This window comes from Phocoena phocoena, chromosome 3 (assembly GCF_963924675.1).
Source record: "Phocoena phocoena chromosome 3, mPhoPho1.1, whole genome shotgun sequence".
In the NCBI taxonomy this organism is placed as follows: domain Eukaryota; kingdom Metazoa; phylum Chordata; class Mammalia; order Artiodactyla; family Phocoenidae; genus Phocoena; species Phocoena phocoena.
The window spans coordinates 117,444,419-117,463,138 of record NC_089221.1 but is presented as its reverse complement, the minus strand read 5'-3'; the positions used below and the strand labels follow the sequence as shown (position 1 = coordinate 117,463,138).

The window sequence follows — 18,720 nt, the reverse complement described above, 5'->3', positions numbered from 1 at the left end:
AGAATTCGCAGGGCCAATGCCTGGTATCCCTACTTGGGGCTGGGTCCCCCTCACCCCCCATTTTCCCTTATCCCAGGGGACTGGGGTAGGGGTGGCTGGTTAGCCTTGCCAGCCTTAGCAGCAGTGTTTGGGGGGAGGGGTGGATAATAAACTCACTCACATACCTGGGGTCCAGCCTCTGTGTGGCCCCGGGCACTGCCCTCCCTCTCTCTGGGCCTCAGGAAATGTGCTCTGCTCTCAGCTCTCACCTTCTCCACAGCAACGGCAGAGCCTCAGCCCTCAGGCCCTGTGTCTCTGAGAATCCTGAGAGGAGGAGAGCTATGGGATTAGGGTGGGAGGAAGGGGGAAAGCTGGCCCCAAAGAAACTGATAACCCCTGAAAGTGCTGTGTTGTTTTGAAGAACGACTTTGGAATTTGATTCTAAGTAACTGGCCTTTTCCATGTGCCCCTGAAAGTCCGGTCAGGGTTTGATGGAAAGTGTCCTTCTGTTGGAGCTCCCATGTGAACTGGACTCTGTGTCTGCCCACAGTAGGGCAGGGGACAGGCTTTGGTCTTCATGGGGATATGAAGGGGGGGGATTAGCATCACTAGCTGAGCGCTCTGGACACATCTCATTTGAATGGGCACAAAAAATCCTTGCAAGGTCTTTCTCTTTCATCTTTCCCATCTCCTGCCTTTGGTGAAGATAGCACCCAGACTTCTAGGATCAACTCCTGTCTTTAGGCTGTCCGGGGTCAGGTCAGAGGTGGTCACGCGCCTGCCTACGTGTACGTGGCTGAGCCACATCTGGCAGTTGTTTTTGGCAGCCTCTGCCTCTGGCCTTGGCCCCTGGATGACCCTGCTGAGCTGGGTACCTGGAGTGGTCCTCCTGGGCCTCTGGGGCTCAGCCTGTGTCTCACACTCCGCTCCGTCTCCCTGGCACCTCTTGTTCATTAGGAACAAGAACAGCGAGCAGAGAGTGACTTTGTACTGCCCAGCAGGCTTTCATCCTGAGAGCTCAAAACAGTTCACACCCCAGGACTTATAGGTCCTCAGCCCAGGTCCCAGACACTCGGCGGTGGGGACGACGGGACAGAGAGCCCTGGCCTTTCCAGATTGGCCCAGCAGTGGGGCTGGGGGCACACAGTGAGTCACCCACTGTGGGGGAATCCAGTGGCCAGTAAGTCTGGGATAGAAGTAAAATTGGACCGAGGGCTTCAGGCTGCAAACAGAGGGGATAGTTTCCTTTAAAAGAGTATGAGCTGGTGGGGCTTCCCTGGTGGCGCAGTGGTTAAGAATCCGCCTGCCAATGCAGGGGACACGGGTTCGATCCCTGGTCCCAGGAAGATCCCACATGCCGCGGAGCAAGTAAGCCCGTGCGCCACAACTACTGAGCCTGCACTCTAGAACCCGCAAGCCACAACTACTGAGCCCATGTGCCACAACTATTGAAGCCCGCACGCCTAGAGCCCGTGCTCTGCAACAAGAGAAGCCACCGCAGTGAGAAGCTCGCGCACCGAAAAGAAGAGTAACTCCCACTCTCTGCGACTAGAGAGAAGAAGCCCGCATGAAGCGACGAAGACCCAACGCAGCCAAGAATAAATAAATAAATTTATAAAAGAAAAAAAGAGTATGAGCTGGGCCCTTCCTTCCCTCAGGCGCCCTCTGGCCCCTGTGGGTTCTATGAGCCGCTGGAGGAAGAAGCAGCAGCTTCTTGGGAAGCAGAAGCCCTTGGACTCGGATATTGACGAGAATGCCTAAGTGATCCCCACTTCTGCCCTCTGCCCTTGGTGCTGGGAGCTTCAGGGCCAAGTCAGGCCAGCCCTGACCTTAGGTGGTGCCAGAGTGAGGGGTGTATGGAGGAAAAGGTGCTAGCCCAGCACTGGCAGGCCCTAGCCCTGGCCTCGGGTGGGCTTCCCAGCATGGCTACCCATGCCTGGTTGTCAGCCCCACTCCCCCTTCTAAGTCTCCTCTGCATCCGAGCCCACAAGGCTGGCCTGACGAACAGTTGGCATAGGGAAGAGAAGGGTTATTTTTAAATACTGGCAAAGCGCTGCCCAAACTTCAGACCTGGGGTCCGTCAGAACCATGTGCCCACTGTGTTTCCCACCGTGCCTGAGCCTGTAGCTCACCGTTTATAACTTAGCAGGGGACAGTGCTGCGTATGCTCTCTGTCTTCTCCAGCCCAGCCCTGGCCTAGCCATCCATCCATTCACCAAGACTTCCAGGTCGTGGCCACGTGGGAACTATACACACTGCACGTGCTCTCATTCACTATAGTGTATTCAGTTCTGCAAACATTCATTGAGCGCCTCCTATGCAAATAAATCTGCAAACGTTCATCGAGCTCCTCCTATGCAAATAAATCGCAGCTCCTGCCCTCGAGAAGCTCAGACAGATCCTTACAAAATACCTGTGATTGCAGCCAAGTGTAAAGTCAGAGATCTGTATGTGATGAGGTATATGAAGAGGAAAGGAATGATTTGTTCTCCTGGGAGGGTGTAGAGGAGGCTTCTGAGAGGGGTGACATTTGAGCTGAGCCTGGATGGTGAGTAGGAATTCACCAGAGTGAGAAAGCGCCTTCCGAGAGGTAGGAACGTTCCATACCCAACCTGCTTGGGGCTGGGGGGTGGGAGAGGAGCAGGGAGAAAGGAGGCAGCTATCGTTTACTGAGCACTTACTACATGTCAGTCCTGGTTCTATAAAATAGAGATACTATTTTATCATCCCCACTTTACAGATAAGAAAACTGAGGCAGGGGGAGAGTCCACGACTGGCCTGTGATCCAGCATGACTTAATGGCAGCATGGGATCTTAGGCTCAGGTCTGCCCCCTCCACCCTGCCTCTCCATGCACATTCCACCTGGCTCCAGGCTCTTCCACAGTCCGTGCCTCTCAAGACAAACCAGTGAAGGACATAGGATGCTCTGTTGGTCCACTTGTTGGAGCAGGTCCTTCCCATCCCACAACTGGTCAGATATTTACTTCCTGGGCTCTTGGGCAGGGTTTAAGGATACAGAGATGGGCAGGTTGTGTCCCTGCCCTCACAAGGAGCTTGCAGTGTGACTGTGGCAGTAAGGTGTGAATAGGAACTGTGGAGCACTGACAGCGGGGCAGCCCAAGGCCCTGAGGCTGTACCGACAGGCAGGAGGAGCTCCTGGGAAGCCTGAAGTTATTATGGTCAGTAGTCTAAGCAGAAACCAAGCTCAGGATCCAGAGTCCAGTGAGATCTAGCACCAGTCTGGGTAGTTTTCTGGTCCTATGGAACCCCTTGTGCAAAAGGTGAATGTTTCAACCAGTGGGAACCTGGTTTAAAGCATAAACTTGGAACTTGCTAGTAATGCAAATTCTTGGGCCCCATCCCTGACCTTCTAATCAGAAACCATGGGGATGGGGGCCAGCAGTTTTAGCAAGCCCTCTGGTTGACTGTGATGCGTGCTGAAGCATGAGAACCACTGGTTAAGCTGTGGCCCAGCCTCCCAGGGCAGAGCCCTGCAGAGGGCATGCCAGCCCCACGGCACCTGTGCCAGGCATCATGCTTGGGGGCTGTCAGGGGAATGGGGTCGCCACCTTGTGGGCTGAGAGAGATGGGGACAGACCTAGAGCTGCTAGGTCGAGCCTGGCAAGGGCTGACACAGAGTGGCAAGAGGAAAGACTCATTCCCATCAGAGGAATCTGGGCAGGCTTTCTGGAGGAGATGGGGTTGAGGTAGACCTTGGCGAAAGGAAGCACTGTGCTGGAGAGATCTAAAGAGGCTTGGCATTCCAGCTGAGGAAACCACGTGAGCAAAAGGGGGCAACAGAGGGTGTTTGGGAAATAAAGTGCAATCCCAAAGATACACTGCTGAACATGGTGTGTAGGAGGGAGAGCTCAACAGGGCCAAACAGGTTTTCTGAGCGTCAGGCTGGTGAGTTTAGACTTCTCTGAAACAGCACGGAGTGAAGTGTTCTGAGCAGGAGGCTGACCTGGTCTCCCAGAGCCGCTCTTGAGGCATCGTCAGCCACCACCAGTTTGTGGCAGGATGGGCAAGGGGAGGCCACGGCCAGGGCTCCTTCGACAGTCCCAGCCGATTAGTCAGGATGTGTGTATGGTGATGGGTGGGTACAGGGGGGCGTGAGCTTTGCCTTGGGATAGCTGGCAGCACTTTCGAAGGATTCTGGAGGTTCGGGCCTGGCCAAAGGTCGGCGACTTCTAGCCCAGTCAGGCAAGGCTGGATCTGAGCTCATGGGCCAGGCCCTTCACGGTACAGGTGGGCAAAGTGAGGCCCAGAGAAGTTCACACACCACAAGGTAAAGGGTTTGGCAGCTACCGGGCAAGAAGGAGAGCAACAGCTTCCTGAGACACTGCCCCCTCCCGCCGACCACGGAGCCTCGGGTCTCAGTTCCCCGAGTGCACTGTGGTCTCCTGCCCTGGTCCTTTGAACCCTTTGCCTGGAACACTGTCTCCCTCCTCTTGGCCAACTCCTGTCACCCTTCAGGCCCAGCACAGGCTCTGTTCCCTCCGCAGAGCCCTCCCTGGCCCTCAGGGTGAGGAGGGAGGCTGAGGTGTATGGTCTGTGCCCTCACATCACCCAGCACCTCCCCATCACAGTACCGACCCCACTGTGTGGGCAATACCCCGCTCAGCTGGAATCCCCACCAGGGAGACCGTGTCACGTGACCCTCAGTACCCAACATGTCCTGAGTGCCCGGTACATGCTTGAGCGAATGAATGACAGAGGCCGTTATCAAGCTCTTTCACCCCTCTACACAGACGCCTGTGGCCCGTTCTCGTATTTGAAGAAGAGCAGTCTCATGGGAAGAGGCTGCCCTGGCTGAGCTTCCTGCCCACGGCCGGGGGCCCCTCAGCTGTCGAGCAGCCCGGTGGGCTGAGCAAGGGTAGTCCTTCAGGGAGGCCCCAATTGTACCATCAGCTCTGCTGTCCTGGGGCAGATGCCTGTTTTGGCTGAGGGGGAAGGAAAGGAGAGTTGCGGAGGAGTGTTGGGTGGGAAAGGGCCCTGGGATTAGCCGTCAAGGGACCCCACCCTCCCCTGAATGCTCGCAGCAGTCTTGACCTGGGCCACTGTGAGGCACCCATCAGTCACAGCCCAGCTTTACATCACTTATTTGTTCAGCCAGTGATCAGTGAGCGCCTGCTCAGTGCCAGACACCAGGAGTATGGCTGTGCTCCCACACATCCCCTCCCTGAGGGTCCCACAGTCTAGAAAGATAAGAACCCACTTTGCTCTGAGGTGGAAAGCCCAAAGTAGGGCAGGTGAAATGCTCAGGGAGTCTGTGCAAGGCAGAGGTTGCTCCTGGCTCGGTGGCTTAGAGAAGGCCATGCCATCTGAGGTGATCTCGAGGGATTTAGATGAATAAGAAGGGCCAGTTGTTGAGCTGTCTCTCTGTTCCAGGCACTGTGCTAAGTTCTTGACATACATTATCCCCATCTAATTCTCACCACAATCTTAAGAGGCGGGTGAGATTGTTCCTGTTTTACAGACAAGGGACTAAAGGCTCAGAGAGGTTAAGTAACTTGTCTAGTTATACAAGACACTGGGCAGAGCCAGAATGCAAGCCGAGACTGGTCTGACCCCCAGCCTGTGTGTCTGACACTCTCAACTGTGCTTCTGTGGGGAAAGACATGGTGGTGGAGCATATGAGCAGAGGGCACGGAGGCAGGCAGAATACAGAACAGGCACACTTGGGGATCAGCCTGTGATTTGGTTTGCCTGGAATATAGAATTCCTGAAGGGAACTGGTAGGGGAAAAGGCAGAGAGCTGTGTTTGGGAAGGGGCCATTCACTGACCAAGCAAGCGTCCCCTGAGGACCCTGGCTGCCAGCCAAGGAAGGCCCGTAGCCTTCCTTCTACAGACATCATGGAGCCCAAGGAGGGTTTCTGAATGTCGGAGAGGCACACAGAGGTGAATCTTCCCAGAGTGGTACTCTGGGCTGGGGGACCAATATAGCCTAAACCAGGGCCTGGCAGACGATGGAGGCTTAGGAGGGTGAGGCTTGGTGGAAGGTGATTGGTCTCCACCTTTGGGGAGAGGCACAGAGTTGTCACAGATGACAAGGTGACTGAAAGTGGGAACTCAGGAGAAAGAGCAGTCTTGGGAGAGAAGATGGAGAAACTGGTTTTCCCCCGTGCTGTTCGTGAGCTACTGACTGCCGATCCAGACAGTGATTTGTTTTAGGGTGAGTTCTTTCCAGCCCCCCGTCTCACTAGCCTGGACCACAAAGACCACAACTCAGCCCTCCCAGACTCCAGAGTGCTTAGGCCAGGACTCTCCAAGGATAACTTGTAGGGAGGGTGACCAGGCCTCTGGCAACGTGGGGGACCCCAGAACCCACTGAGGTATCTGCATTTGGTGAGCACGTAGGCCTGTATCCTTACCTGTATCAGGCCTGCTAAGACTTTTTCCCCTGAAACCCAACATTTCTTTGAATTCTTGTATTTTTATTTTATCTTAAAAATCCACAGGAACTTGCAAGTGTACTCCACCATAGATCTGTTTGTTTTAATACAAAGGTGCTGCTTTTCCTTACTAATGAGCTTGGCAAACCCTTCAGAAAGAGGCCCTGAGGTCATCCTGTGGCTTTGCCTGCATCCCAGGTTGAGAAGCCAGTCTTGTCTGGTGTATAAGGTGCCTCCCCTTTTCCCACCCCCACTTCATTTTCCGCTGACCTAGAGCTTCAGGAACAACTTTCTCCAACCAGGCTGATGAGGTGGGAAGTGCAGACCTGTCCCAAAGGGGAAAGGGTCTCTAGGATTCCCCTCCTCAGCTCTCTTTCTCTCTGGGTTCCTTGAACAAGGGGTAGCCTAGTCCATCAGCAGCAGGCCTTCTCCAGAGGGTTCTCCGAGGCCAGGGCCCATCCTTGCCCAGTGAGGAGCTTAAACAGAGTTGGGCAAATGGTAATGGCCTTGCAGGACGGTCATCTCTGTTGTCCCTACCTCTACCTCCAGCAGCCAAAGAGATGCTAATCTCTTCCATCCCTCCATAGAGAGCTTTCTCTTGCCCCATTCCTCTAAAATAGGCAGAGTGTGGTTTATAGATGAGTCAGCTGAGGCGCAGAAAGGCTAAACTACTTACTTAAGGGCGGACAGTTGGAAAATTGGGAGACCAGGACAAAGACCTGAACTACCGTGTCCTCGGTTACCGCTCTTTCCTCTGCTATGCACGGCTTCCTCTGTGCCAACTCTAGGTGTCTGCGGTCTGTGCCCCCGAGCACTGGTAAGAACCAGGGAGCCGTATGCCACCCCAGCAACTGGTGCCCCTGCTCTGTGAACCTGTGCAGTCTCCCCAGACATAGGTGGCATCCCCTGCAGTCCCCCATCTCTGCTGCTCGTGTCCCCATGTCTCAGCCCTGAACCTAGGTGAGGAACTGTGGCGTAGACCTGCCTGACTCCCGGGGCTGGGCATCTCTGTCTCGGGAGGGTCCCGAGGCGGCAGTGTTTCTGTCAGGCCGTCGGGCTCCTGGCAGAGGGGGCTGGGGGAAGGGAGGGGCATAGTGTTGGCCCTGGTGGTCAAGACAGGCCTATTCTTGCCCTGCCCTCGCACTGTAGGGTTGGGTGTCGGTGGATGGGTGCTTCTGGATGGGCAGGCGAGGCTTTAAGGCAGGAACCATCTCAGTTGTTCTTGGAGCTGCCAAGCTTTGTGTCCTCCTCCTTCCTCCCTTCCCCTCTCTTCACCCACGCCCCTGGACCAGCGTCTGCTCTCTCTAGCTCCCATCCCCAGCCAGCCCTGGCCCCTCTTCTCTACCTTGTAGCTGAGGTGTCAGGCACCTGGCCTGTTGAGCTAAGAGCCCATTAGGTCTGGGCTGGCTTTCACTCCACTCCCAGCCTCAGTGGAGCCCATGGCAGCGGCCACGTTGTCTTGCTTATTAGCACCATATCCCTGATGGCTGGTAGGTGGCTGGCACGTCATAGGGACTGAGGTGGGTATTTGTTGGATGGTGTGAGAAGCAGGCAAGGCAAGCCCAGGCACCAGGCTGGGCCTGGTTGGCTGAGGAAAGGTGGCTCAGGGAAAGCCAAGAGGCCCAGCAGGGACACACTCCCTTTGGGAGGCCTGGCCTGTGGGTATCAAATGGCTTTTCTGCAGGCTCCTGGGAGGATACCTGAGGGCGGGTTTCAGAGTAGGCCCTCTGTGCTCACTTAAGCCAGCTGTGTTTTTAGTTGTTGTTGTTTCTTCTTTCTTTCTCATTTGAACTTGGAGTCTGTAATTAACCTCCCAGAGGTCGCGGTCACTTCTGGGTGGGGGAGGGGTGGGGAGGGGGCTGGCCCACAGCCCATCAGCAGCAGGACAGTGGGAGACTTTGATGCCAGGCAGGCTGGCCGCATTGTCTCCAGGTATTGCCCTGCAAAGGGGACTGCTCAGCCTTAGTCATGAGGTGGGGACCATTAACCCTTTTAGGAGTCCGCTGCCCCTGCGCCCTGGTTGTCGGGAGGGAGGCTGGGCCTGGTCCGCCTGGCTGGGCTGCCTGGCCCTGTCCCAGGCGTCCGTCTTGCTCTCAGATCTCTGCAGGCTCCGCACCCACCGCCCACTGCCGAGGGGAATGAGGTCAAGTTGCTGGCAGCAGTGGTACTGCCTGGCCTCGGGGCTGGGATGTGGGAAAGGAGCAGCCCTGGTTGTTCTTACTGTTGTTGTTCTCTTCAGTGAGGTGCTTTCTGGGGATTCCCTGCCACACAGATGCGGGCCAGGTGCCCCGGCTTGGCATCGGGTGATGAGAAGGCAGAAGCCCCCAGATCAACCATGGCCCGACTCGTGGCAACTGAGATGTGTCTTAAGGTTTTACGGGATCCCTTATCAAGGGAGATCTTTTTGTGGAGACCTGGGTCATCCCTGAGAGACTTTCCTCTTGTTGTTAGAAAGCTGCCAAAAGAGCTGTGCCCACACGCCCACACCCCTACCCCAGAGAGCTTAGGTGGGCCCTAAGCAGCAGGACTGGGATGGGAACGGGACGAAGTGACCTCTCAAGGAGGATGGGAGCTCAGTAGACAGGGCTTGGTCTGAGGAGACACTAGAGGTGGTGAAGGGCGGGCTGAACAACACCCTAGGGCCACCTAGGCCATCAACTTGCTGTCTGCCCCAGCACCCGGGGTGGGGGGGGAAGCAGCAGCCCCGGGGAAGCAGGGAATTGGGAATCTCCACCCCCTTCTTTTGAACACAGATCTTCCTCTTGCTTCTACCTGATGCCTCTCGTCTGTCCGCTGTCCTGTGTGCTGGGCCTTTAGGGTGCCCTCTCTGTGTGGGGAAATAAGCACAGACCTTCAGGACTGTGAGCCCTCCCTTTGGCTGCAAAGCTGAATTTATAGAGAAGTTTATGGCCGTATTGTTAACATTAGCAGAACGTTGGAGACAACTGAACAAGTTCCTCTGAACAACAGAATATTATGCAGCCTTTAAAATGATTTAGACCTGTATTTCTAGATTTGGGGAAATGTCTTCATAATATGTTAACCAAGAAAAGTAGGCTATGAAACGTTTTCAAGAGAAGAGTCTTGCAGGAAGTATTTGAAAATGTTGACAGTGGTTTTCTCTCTGGTGGTAATTGAATGGATTTAAATGTGCTTTTCTTTTTCCTTACTTGCACTGTGCATTTTTTTTTAAATAAAGTTATTTATTTATTTATTTTATCTTTGGCTGAGTTGGGTCTTCGTTGCTGCGCGCAGGCTTTCTCTAGTTGTGGCAAGCGGGGGCTACTCTTCGTTGCGGTGCGCGGGCTTCTCACTGCGGTGGCTTCTCTTGTTGCTGAGCACGGGCTCTAGACGCACGGGCTTCAGTAGTTGTGGCACGTGGCCTCAGTAGTTGTGGCTCACGGGCTCTAGGGTGCAGGCTCAGTAGTTGTGGCGCACGGGCTTAGTTGCTCCACGGTTTGTGGGATATTCCCAGACCAGGGCTCGAAGCCATGTCCCCTGCGTTGGCAGGTGGATTCTTAACCACTGTGCCGCCAGGGAAGCCCACACTGTGCAATTTTTCTACATCAAGAATGTATTTCTTATGTAACAAAACAATAACAGAGAGGAACAAGCTAAGCTCCTTGGTGGGTAGGAGTGGTTGCTCCATACAGGGCTAGATCATTTCTGTCTGGGACAGCACGGGACATGGCACATAGTAGCACTTAGTAAACACAGGTTTGACTGACTAGGGGCTGAGAGCCTACCCACTGGGTTACTTCAGCTCTTGTGCTGACAGACCCCATCTACCCCAGGAAGACTGTGTCTCTGCTTGGTTCAGCTCTGACCCCAAGACACTCTAGGGACACGGTACAGTGGTCTCCATACCTCACACTAGCATTGCATTCTGGGCCCTGGGCTATAAAAATGACCCAGACAATACCGGACCTGGCTCAGAGATGGTGCCCAGGCTGGGGCTAGAGCTGGCCCACTCATGTCTGAGGCCTGGTAAGCTCTATCTTCAGCTCCTCAAAGTCTGCTGTGTCAGCAGCCTCTTAGCCTTGTCCCAGGTGTTCCCAGGGTCTGGTACTGAATCCAATGAGATGCAGTGGGAGAAGCAATGGTGGCTCAGGATAAGAACGAGCTTAAAATGCAGAAAGTAAAGTAAGATCAAGTCATTCCCCGACTTATAAGCCTCTGATACCTCCCATCACATCTACAAAACTCCAGGGCCATCTTGCGCAGGTTGTCCACACTCCTCACTGCAGAAAGCCTGACAGGGCTCCAGGCCCAGGAGTGAGGGTACAGAGGTCCTCTGGGCAGTGTTCCCAGTGCCACCTGTGGGATGTTCTTCCTGGGCTGCCGCTCCTCTCTCCAAGGGACTTGCTTGAAGTAAAAAATGCAGCCTGTTCGCGGGGTCCCATTCCTTTTCAAAACACACATCCTTGGCTTTCAAAGAGCCGTGAACCAAGGTATCTGTGAACAGGGACCAGGACTGGATGCTGCTAGAGCAGGAGACATAGGCTTTCAGTATCTCAGATGATGCTCGTGAGGAACTGTTAAGAGACAGAAAAGAAGACTCTTCGTAAAGAACACAGCATGATTGAAATGTATGGTGGTTTTTATTGCCATCCTTTAGCCCAGTGCTGTCTAACAGGAATATAATGCGATCCACATATGTAATTTAAAGTTTTCTAGTAAGCACATAAAAAGTGGCGGGGGGAGGCAAAACAAACCCAGACTTTTCGTCCTAGCTCACACAGCCTCATGTCAGTCACCTGGGCCTACTTCTCCAGGCTCCCCTGCCTTCCAGAATCTTCTAGCCACCTGGGCCTCTTTTATCCCTTGAACTCACCAAGCTCATTCACCCCTCAAGGCCTTTATCCAGGAGCTTATTACTGCCTCATATTTCCTGAGATTGTTTGCTATTATCTACTCTCCTCACTCTAATGCAGGCTCCCAAGAGCAGGAAGTTTATCTGCCTTGTTCACCACTGTACATGCAGGGCCCGGAACAGTGCCTGGTATATAGTAGGGTGAATGAATGGGGGAAAAGTGAACTGGATGGGGTTGTTCTGAAGTGAGTGGACTGTCACTCGGGTCAGGTCACACAAGGTTCTCACTAGATGGGGTTGCTCCTTGTCATCTGAAATGCTGTCCTGGGTTTCCCATTGGTGGCAGGGAACGACCTTGAAGCCCCCAGTTCCTCGGGCCTTCTGAACTGGGGTCATGTCTGCTGTTTCTGGGTCAGTCTCTGTGTAACCATTACCACCACCATTAAGCAGTGGCCTCGGGCTCAGGGCACAGGGCGCCAGGACTTGTCAGGAAGCACCACCTCCTCCCACCAGGTATTCCACCACCCCCACCCTGGCTCATTGGGAGGAAGGGAGCCTGGGTTGGGGAGGGTGGGGTCAGGGGTCTCCCTAACCTCAGAACTTCAGGGAAGGTCAACACTCTCCAAGCAGGGGAAGGAGGCACCTTAGGACTTGAGAAGAGCTCTCTGTGTCCCCAGTTCACGAGGAGGGGGAGGAGCCTAGTTGCAGGTCACCAGGTGACCAAGAGGTTAGATCACTGGGTGTCAACCCAACATTGGAGCAAAGCCGCCTGTGAAGGTGTGTTCAGCTTGCAGCCAGCTGTCAAGCTCTACACTTACAATATGTGCTTTTGTCTAGAGTATGTTACATATTTATTATATATTTTTAAAACCCACATACCTGGACCCATCCTCACAGGTCCTGCTTCAGAATGTCCAGAACAATGTCCCTGGCACTGACACACTTTTTAAAGCTTCCCATATGGTTCTCATTAGCATCTAGGGTTGATAACTATTGATAAGGAGTGACAGGCCCCGAGAGCAAGCAGACGGAGGACAGTGGGGTGTAGGTAAGGGAGAAGGATGCTGAGGCAGAGCTTCAATCACACTAGAATAATTAAGTTCCAGAAAGTCCCACAGATTGATAGGTTGATACACATAAAACCTCCGAGTGTCAAAAAAAAAAAAAAAAAAAAACCCAAAACAATAAACCAGCATTTAAAAATGTAAGAAGCAGGTAATTGGGGAAAAACATTGTAGCAAAAGGTGAATAGCCTTACTATTTATAAAGAACTCTTACAGATCAGTAAGAAGATGAGCACTCAGTAGAAAAACAAGAGTACAGACAAGAACAGGCAATTCAAAAAGAAGAAATACAATGAGCCAATACACTTATGAAAAGCGGTCAGCCTCACCAGGTATCAAATAAGTGCAAATGAAAACAACAAAGAGGCATTACCTTTTGCCTAGCTAATCGGCAGAGATTAAATACATGATAATACCTCATGTTGGTGAGGGTGTGGAAAAAACAGGCACCATCGTTCACTGGTGGGAGTGCAAATTGGTGCAACCTTTCCAGAACGCAGTTTGGCAACGTGTAAAGCTGAGGAAAATTGCACACCTTTCTGGTGCAGCAATTCCACTTTTAGGAAGATTGCCTTAGGAAATAATCGTGGATAATAATAACAGTAATAGCTAACCTTTATTAAATGCTCTGTGCGTGCCAGAGCTCTACATCCCTTATCTCATATAATCCTCAGTCATCATCCCATGAGGTAGGAGCTGTTTTTATCACCTGTGTTTTACAGATGAGGAAGCTGAGGCACAGAAGGATTAAGGCAATAGCCTGAGGACATAGAACTAACAAATAGCAAAGCCTGGGTTTGAATACAGGCAGTCTGAGTCAGGAGCCTCACTGCCCTTACAGCAGTATACACTGGATATGTGCAAAGGTTGATGTGCACTGGATATATACACTGGATGAAGCTGCAAGGGTGTTCCTCTGGGCTTGTCTGTGATGGGGTGTGGTGAGGCAGGGGAGAATGTATGCTGAATGCTCCACAGTAGGAATTGGTTACATAAGTTCTGATTCACCCATTCAGGAATATTATGCAACCCTAAAAATGGTGCTATAGGGAAAAAATGTGTGTGTAAATACTAGGGGTTTTTGTTTATGCTTAAAAGGTCTCTGAAAGGATATAAAAGGAACTGATAAAATTGATTGCCTTCTAGAAAGGCAACTGTGTGGCCTTGGTCAGAAGTTAGAGGGAGATCTGTTTTTTAAGCCAATATACCCCTTTTCACTTCTTGAATTTTGAATCATGTGAATATATTCTCTATTAAAATATTTATATATCTATAAATATATACACACATAAGTTGTTATGTTATAGAACTTATTCCAGATAATAGCATTTCAAGGAAATAAAGTCAAGGGTTTCCCAACAAAGCTCCAAGACCCTTACTTGGGGAATCATACTGAAGTCAATGAAGACACTTCTTTAATGTTTACCCACATGTTTCCCAAACTGATTTGCTCGTGGAACCGTTTTCTTAAGTAGTATCTATTATCCTCTTTCTGGATATGCCTGTCTTATAGAAGTCACTTTGCAAAATGTTATTAATAGTTAATGCCAAGGTGAAAGGCTTACAGTGTTTCATTACATGAAAGAAACATGTTACTGGCACGGATCCCACTTTGTTTAAAAATAGATGTGTAGGTGCATATGTGTGTGTGTGTGTGTGTGTGTGTGTGTGTGTGTGTTTTAAATACTGGTAAGTACTAGGATAATGGATGATTTTATTTTCTTTTATCCATTTGTATTTTCGAATTTTCTAAAATGAACAAAATCATTTCACAAGCACCATTTTTTTGAATCTGTGTACTATATTTTTTAAGGCTTTGGGAGCACTTTCTCTCCATGCTCCCTCTACCCCTGTACCCCACGCTCATCTACTCCCTACTAAAAGCAGCATCCCAGGGTTAGGTTCAGTGAGGGGCCCCTGTAGCCAGGCCCTCTCACCTGTCTTTATCCAGAGCCAGCTTGAGCTGTGACTCTGAACTGGTGGGAGAAGGACCAATGGCCTAGACAGGGTCAGTCAGTCCCCAGACAACTCTCTGGCCCCAGCAGACCCTCCCTTCAACCAGTTTCTCTGTTCCTCAAAGAGAGCCATTGAGGCTGCAAAAGCAGACACCGGCCTGCTACAAGCCTGACACACTGCAAATCCAGATACCTGGGCTCTGTGGCTGCCTGGCTGGGTGACCTTGGCCAAGTTTCTTAACCTGAGTCTCATCTTCACCCTTTATGTTAGCATGACACTTGCCTTACAGAGCTCGGTGACCAAAGGAGAGCACACACAAAGGCACCGAGTATCCTTTACAGGGCTGTCCCAGTGGAAATTATCACACACCCCAGCAGGGAGCAGGGACTTGCCATCACTGTCCTAAGAACAGAGTACTTTTTCCTTTTCTTTTTTTAGGTTGTTAGAGGGAGGGGGGCAAGGAGATGAAACATGGGAGACCAGGGCAGGTGGAAATAGAATGGTGTTCAAGAAAAATGGGAGAAACCTCTTAGCTTGGCATTTGCAGCCCTGCAGCCCTGTGCCCACCAGTGTAGCCCCAGGCCCCATCCCCCACACAGCCACACCACTTCACCCGTTCAGGGCAGCTCACCTTGCTGACCACGTGCGATTCTGATAAACCACAGCCTGGGCCACCTCCCTCCCTTCTAGCTCCCCCATCCTTTAGCTCTCAGCTGAGTTAGCTCCTCCCCCAGTCTAGGTTGGGGACACGCCTCTGGGCTTCAGCACCCCCAGGCCTCCATAAACCACGCTGTGATGTCAATGCCAGCTTCCAGCTCCTCTGCTAGACTGAACTTCCTGAGGGCAGGAGCTGTGTCTGTCATTTTGGTCCACTTGTGTCCTCTGGGCTCAGCATAGGCCTGGGGGTCTGGGACAGGAATTAGATCATGAGCACTGAAGTCAAGGAGACCTGGGTTTGAATTCCAGTTCGAGCCCCTTGGGGAGGTGACTTCACCACTCTGAGCCTCAGTTTTCCCCATCTGTAAATGGGTTTAATCATTGCAATGAACTCACAGGGTGATTTTCATCAGCTAATGTGTATCAAGCTCTGAGTACCATTCCAGGCATGAAGGAAAACTCTCCATAGGCGGTACCCACACTGACATCAACGCAGACCCTCTGTGAAGGCTTGTTGATTTGAACTAGGAAATGACACCAGGAGGGGTGGCTCCCCAGGCTCACCCTCTTCCCCACCCCCCAAGGACAGTGGCCCTTCCTCTGCTGCGCATGCTTGGCGCTGCCCCACCACCAACACGCTCACCTCCTGCCTTGTATCCCCACAGCCACCCGGCCCAAGCTGAAGAAGATGAAGAGCCAGACGGGACAGGTGGGTGAGAAGCAATCACTGAAGTGTGAGGCAGCAGCTGGTAACCCCCAGCCCTCCTACCGCTGGTTCAAGGATGGCAAGGAGCTCAACCGCAGCCGCGACATTCGCATCAAGTACGGCAATGGCAGGTGAGCGACATCCCTCCCTCCATCCACCCAGCCACCCCCCCATCCTTCCTCAGAAGGAGGGGCCTGAGCCGGGAAGAGCCCAGGGTTGTTCCCCCAGATCCACCTGTGGAACCAGTTCCAGTCCCCCCTCTTTTGTGGCGCCCAGTTTCTCCTTGCAGCTCCAGCCCCTCTGGTGATGCTTGCCCCAGCGTCTTGCAGACGACGGTACCTGCTTAATTAATGTCCCTGGATGGTTGAAGGCAATTTGATTGTCCAAATCAGCTTTAACTGTGGAGTCCCATCTTGGGCATAAAACTTCTCAAAGGACCTGCCACAGGGTCGGAAAGCCCACTATTGGGCAGTTTTTGGTGAAGGACCCTGACCCTGGATTGTGTCTGGGAGGGCACGTGCGATGATGGGCTGGTTCCTCAGCCCAGCAAGCTGGCACTGGGCAGACAGCCAGGTGAGGGGAAGGCACATGGCTTTGACTGGTGCCCAAGGAGTCTGTATCTCAGACAGTTCCCCTGTGACATGGAAATTGACTTTAGTCTTTGAGTCAGTGCTCCAGGGAAGAGAATCTGAAGCTCTAGAGTCTCTGGGCTGTGGAAGGTGGCCTCTCTTCCATCTTGGATTGGCCAGACAGGGGGCTCCAGGCACCAGAGAAGCCAGACGTCCAAGGGCAGCCCCTCACCTCTCTCCTGAGGGGCTGTGAGAAGGCAGGACAAGCCTGACGTCTGTTCTGCGGGCCCTGAGGGCCCTGTGGACTTCCCTCTCTGGCTGAGGCACGCCCCCGCCTTTCCTGCCCCTCCAGAGGAGCTATCATTTCCTCCTCACCCCTGCAAAATGCAAATGAAGATGACGTTAGAGGACCCTCCAACCTGTCCGACAACAGAAAGTGATGGAAAAAGGGTCTGGGCTCAGGCTGATCCTGGTTTGTCAGGTGACCCCGGATGTACACATCCTACCCTCAGGCCTTAGTCTCCGAAACCTGTGGAAGAGGAAGTGGGGGTCAGGGGTCTGGGCAGGGCTTCCAGTTTTCTGACTCTCTCTCTGTGAACAGGGAGCAAAGACAGGACTGGTCACCCTGGAAAGTGGTCCAGGCAGAAAACAGAAAGTAATTTAAGAGGATTTGGTGCAGATCAAAGGTTTATGGCTGAAAGAACACTGCTTCCTCAGGGAACTTGGGAGGGGGGTCTGGGGTGTCACCAGTCTACAGGGTGCCCATCAAGCTCACCTTCTGAGGCCACCTCACCCCTTCCCCGCCAAGCCTGGCCCTGAGCTGGAGAGAGGAGTGGACAGGCTTCTACAGTTGTGGGGGGCCCCGTCTCCCCTTCCCCCTACTTCACTGAGACAGCAGAAGTCAGGAGACGGGGTGTTCCTTGCCGACCGCATTACTCTCAAACAGTCCACAACGTGGCCCATCCTCATCCCCGTTCCTGATCCGCACGTGGCCCTCACACTCACCCACATCCTCCTGCACACACACAGCCCTTGTGCCACCAACAAACTCCTTTCTTTGGTGACTTCAGCCTCTCTCTCTCTCCCCCCCAACAAACCACTAACATTGCCTCTCTTCTAAAAGCTTTCCCTCCACGTTACCGCCTCCCGTTCCTCCTCCGGCTGTTGCCCCGTCTTGCTCCTTCCCTCGATCACCACGTGGAGGGAGTTTCACACCCACTGACTCTACACAGATCATCCTCCACTCCTCTTTGCTCTGCAGAAATCTGCCCTGTAAATACAGCCCCAGTTCTCTGCAGCTGTGGCTCTTGACCGACCCTGTGACCTCAGAGTTTCCCGGCCGCCAGGCCTCTCAGCAGCCTTTGGCATGGGTGCCACCTGCTTCCTTGCCCCTGTGGTCCTCCTGCTGGTCCTCTTGTGCCTCTGAGCACCCTGCCCTCTCCACCGGTAGGTGATTTCACCCTCTTATATTTGATGACCCCCAAGCCTCCATCTCTAGTTTGATGGCCTTTCTTTTTCCAGACCCATGCTGCCAGGTAAACACTTAGTTACCACCCCGGAGATACCCCACAGATCTCTTTTTTTTGTTTGTTTTGTTTTGTTTGCGGCATTTATTCCCAGGCCGTAAGTTTTTGTTTCTTCAGTTTCTTCTGGATATCCTTTTCTTCTGTGCAACCTCCTCTTCCGGTTTAGGAACAATCTGTTCTTTTTCAGTAAGAATCATCTCAATGTGGCAGGGAGAGCTCATGTATGGGTTGATCCGACCATGAGTTCTGTAAGTCCTGCGCCGCATCTTGGGGACTTTGTTCACCTGGATGTGCTCAATGACCAGAGAATCTACATCTAAGCCCTTACGTTCAGCATTACTCTCTGCATTTGTGAGCAGGTGCAGTAAAAATTCAGCACTCTTTTTGGGCCACCGACCCTGCTTCCAGCCCCCCTGTTTGGCCTGGGCACACCTACCAGCTCCACCATTGTAATGATGGAATGGTACAGGTTATTTCTGTAAAGTGACATCCTTCAGATGCTTGGTGGCTTTTCGGATATGCATACCCTTAATGGGCTGGGCATTTTCACGAGTGTTCTTAAAGTGAACACGAAGACTTGAACCTCTATGATTGGCACAATTTTTATGGGGTTTTCTGGGTCAGTAGTGAATTTTTAGAAGTCACCTCAGGCTGCTTACCGGAAAAGCTCCACAGACATCTCTAACCCAGAATGGCCCAGTCTAGCCTCTCCGCCTTGCCCCTTGTGCTCTCCTCTCAGCTGTGGCAGAACCAGACTGCCCGCTGGCCGGCACCTACCCCCGTGCCGTCCCCTCCAGGTGGATACCCCGCCTCTGGAAGGAGGCACCCTTCTCCCTGCTCACTTCTGCTCTCCCTGACTTTAGCCTCTTTTCCTCCACGGTCTCACTCTTGACCACACCCCACCTTTTCTGGGGCCACAGGCCCCTTTGTGAATTCATTTCTGTATCTCACATACATGTGCTGAGCAACAGTTGTGTGCCAGGCACTCTATCAGAGGCTGGAGATGCACCAAGGATCGGAGCAGACATGGTCCCCACCTTCACGGAGTTTCTA

General features: G+C 52.7%; 1 protein-coding gene across 5 annotated transcripts in view; it reads left to right on the top strand.

Moving 5' to 3' along the window:
• NRG2 (neuregulin 2) overlaps nucleotides 1–18,720 on the top strand; it is a 178,365-nt gene that overhangs the window by 125,882 nt on the left and 33,763 nt on the right. For all 5 annotated transcript variants that reach the window (XM_065874281.1, XM_065874280.1, XM_065874277.1 and 2 more), the window contains exon 2: nucleotides 15,532–15,703. In XM_065874281.1, coding sequence (XP_065730353.1) covers nucleotides 15,532–15,703 — 172 coding nt within the window. The remainder of the gene's footprint in view (nucleotides 1–15,531; nucleotides 15,704–18,720) is intronic.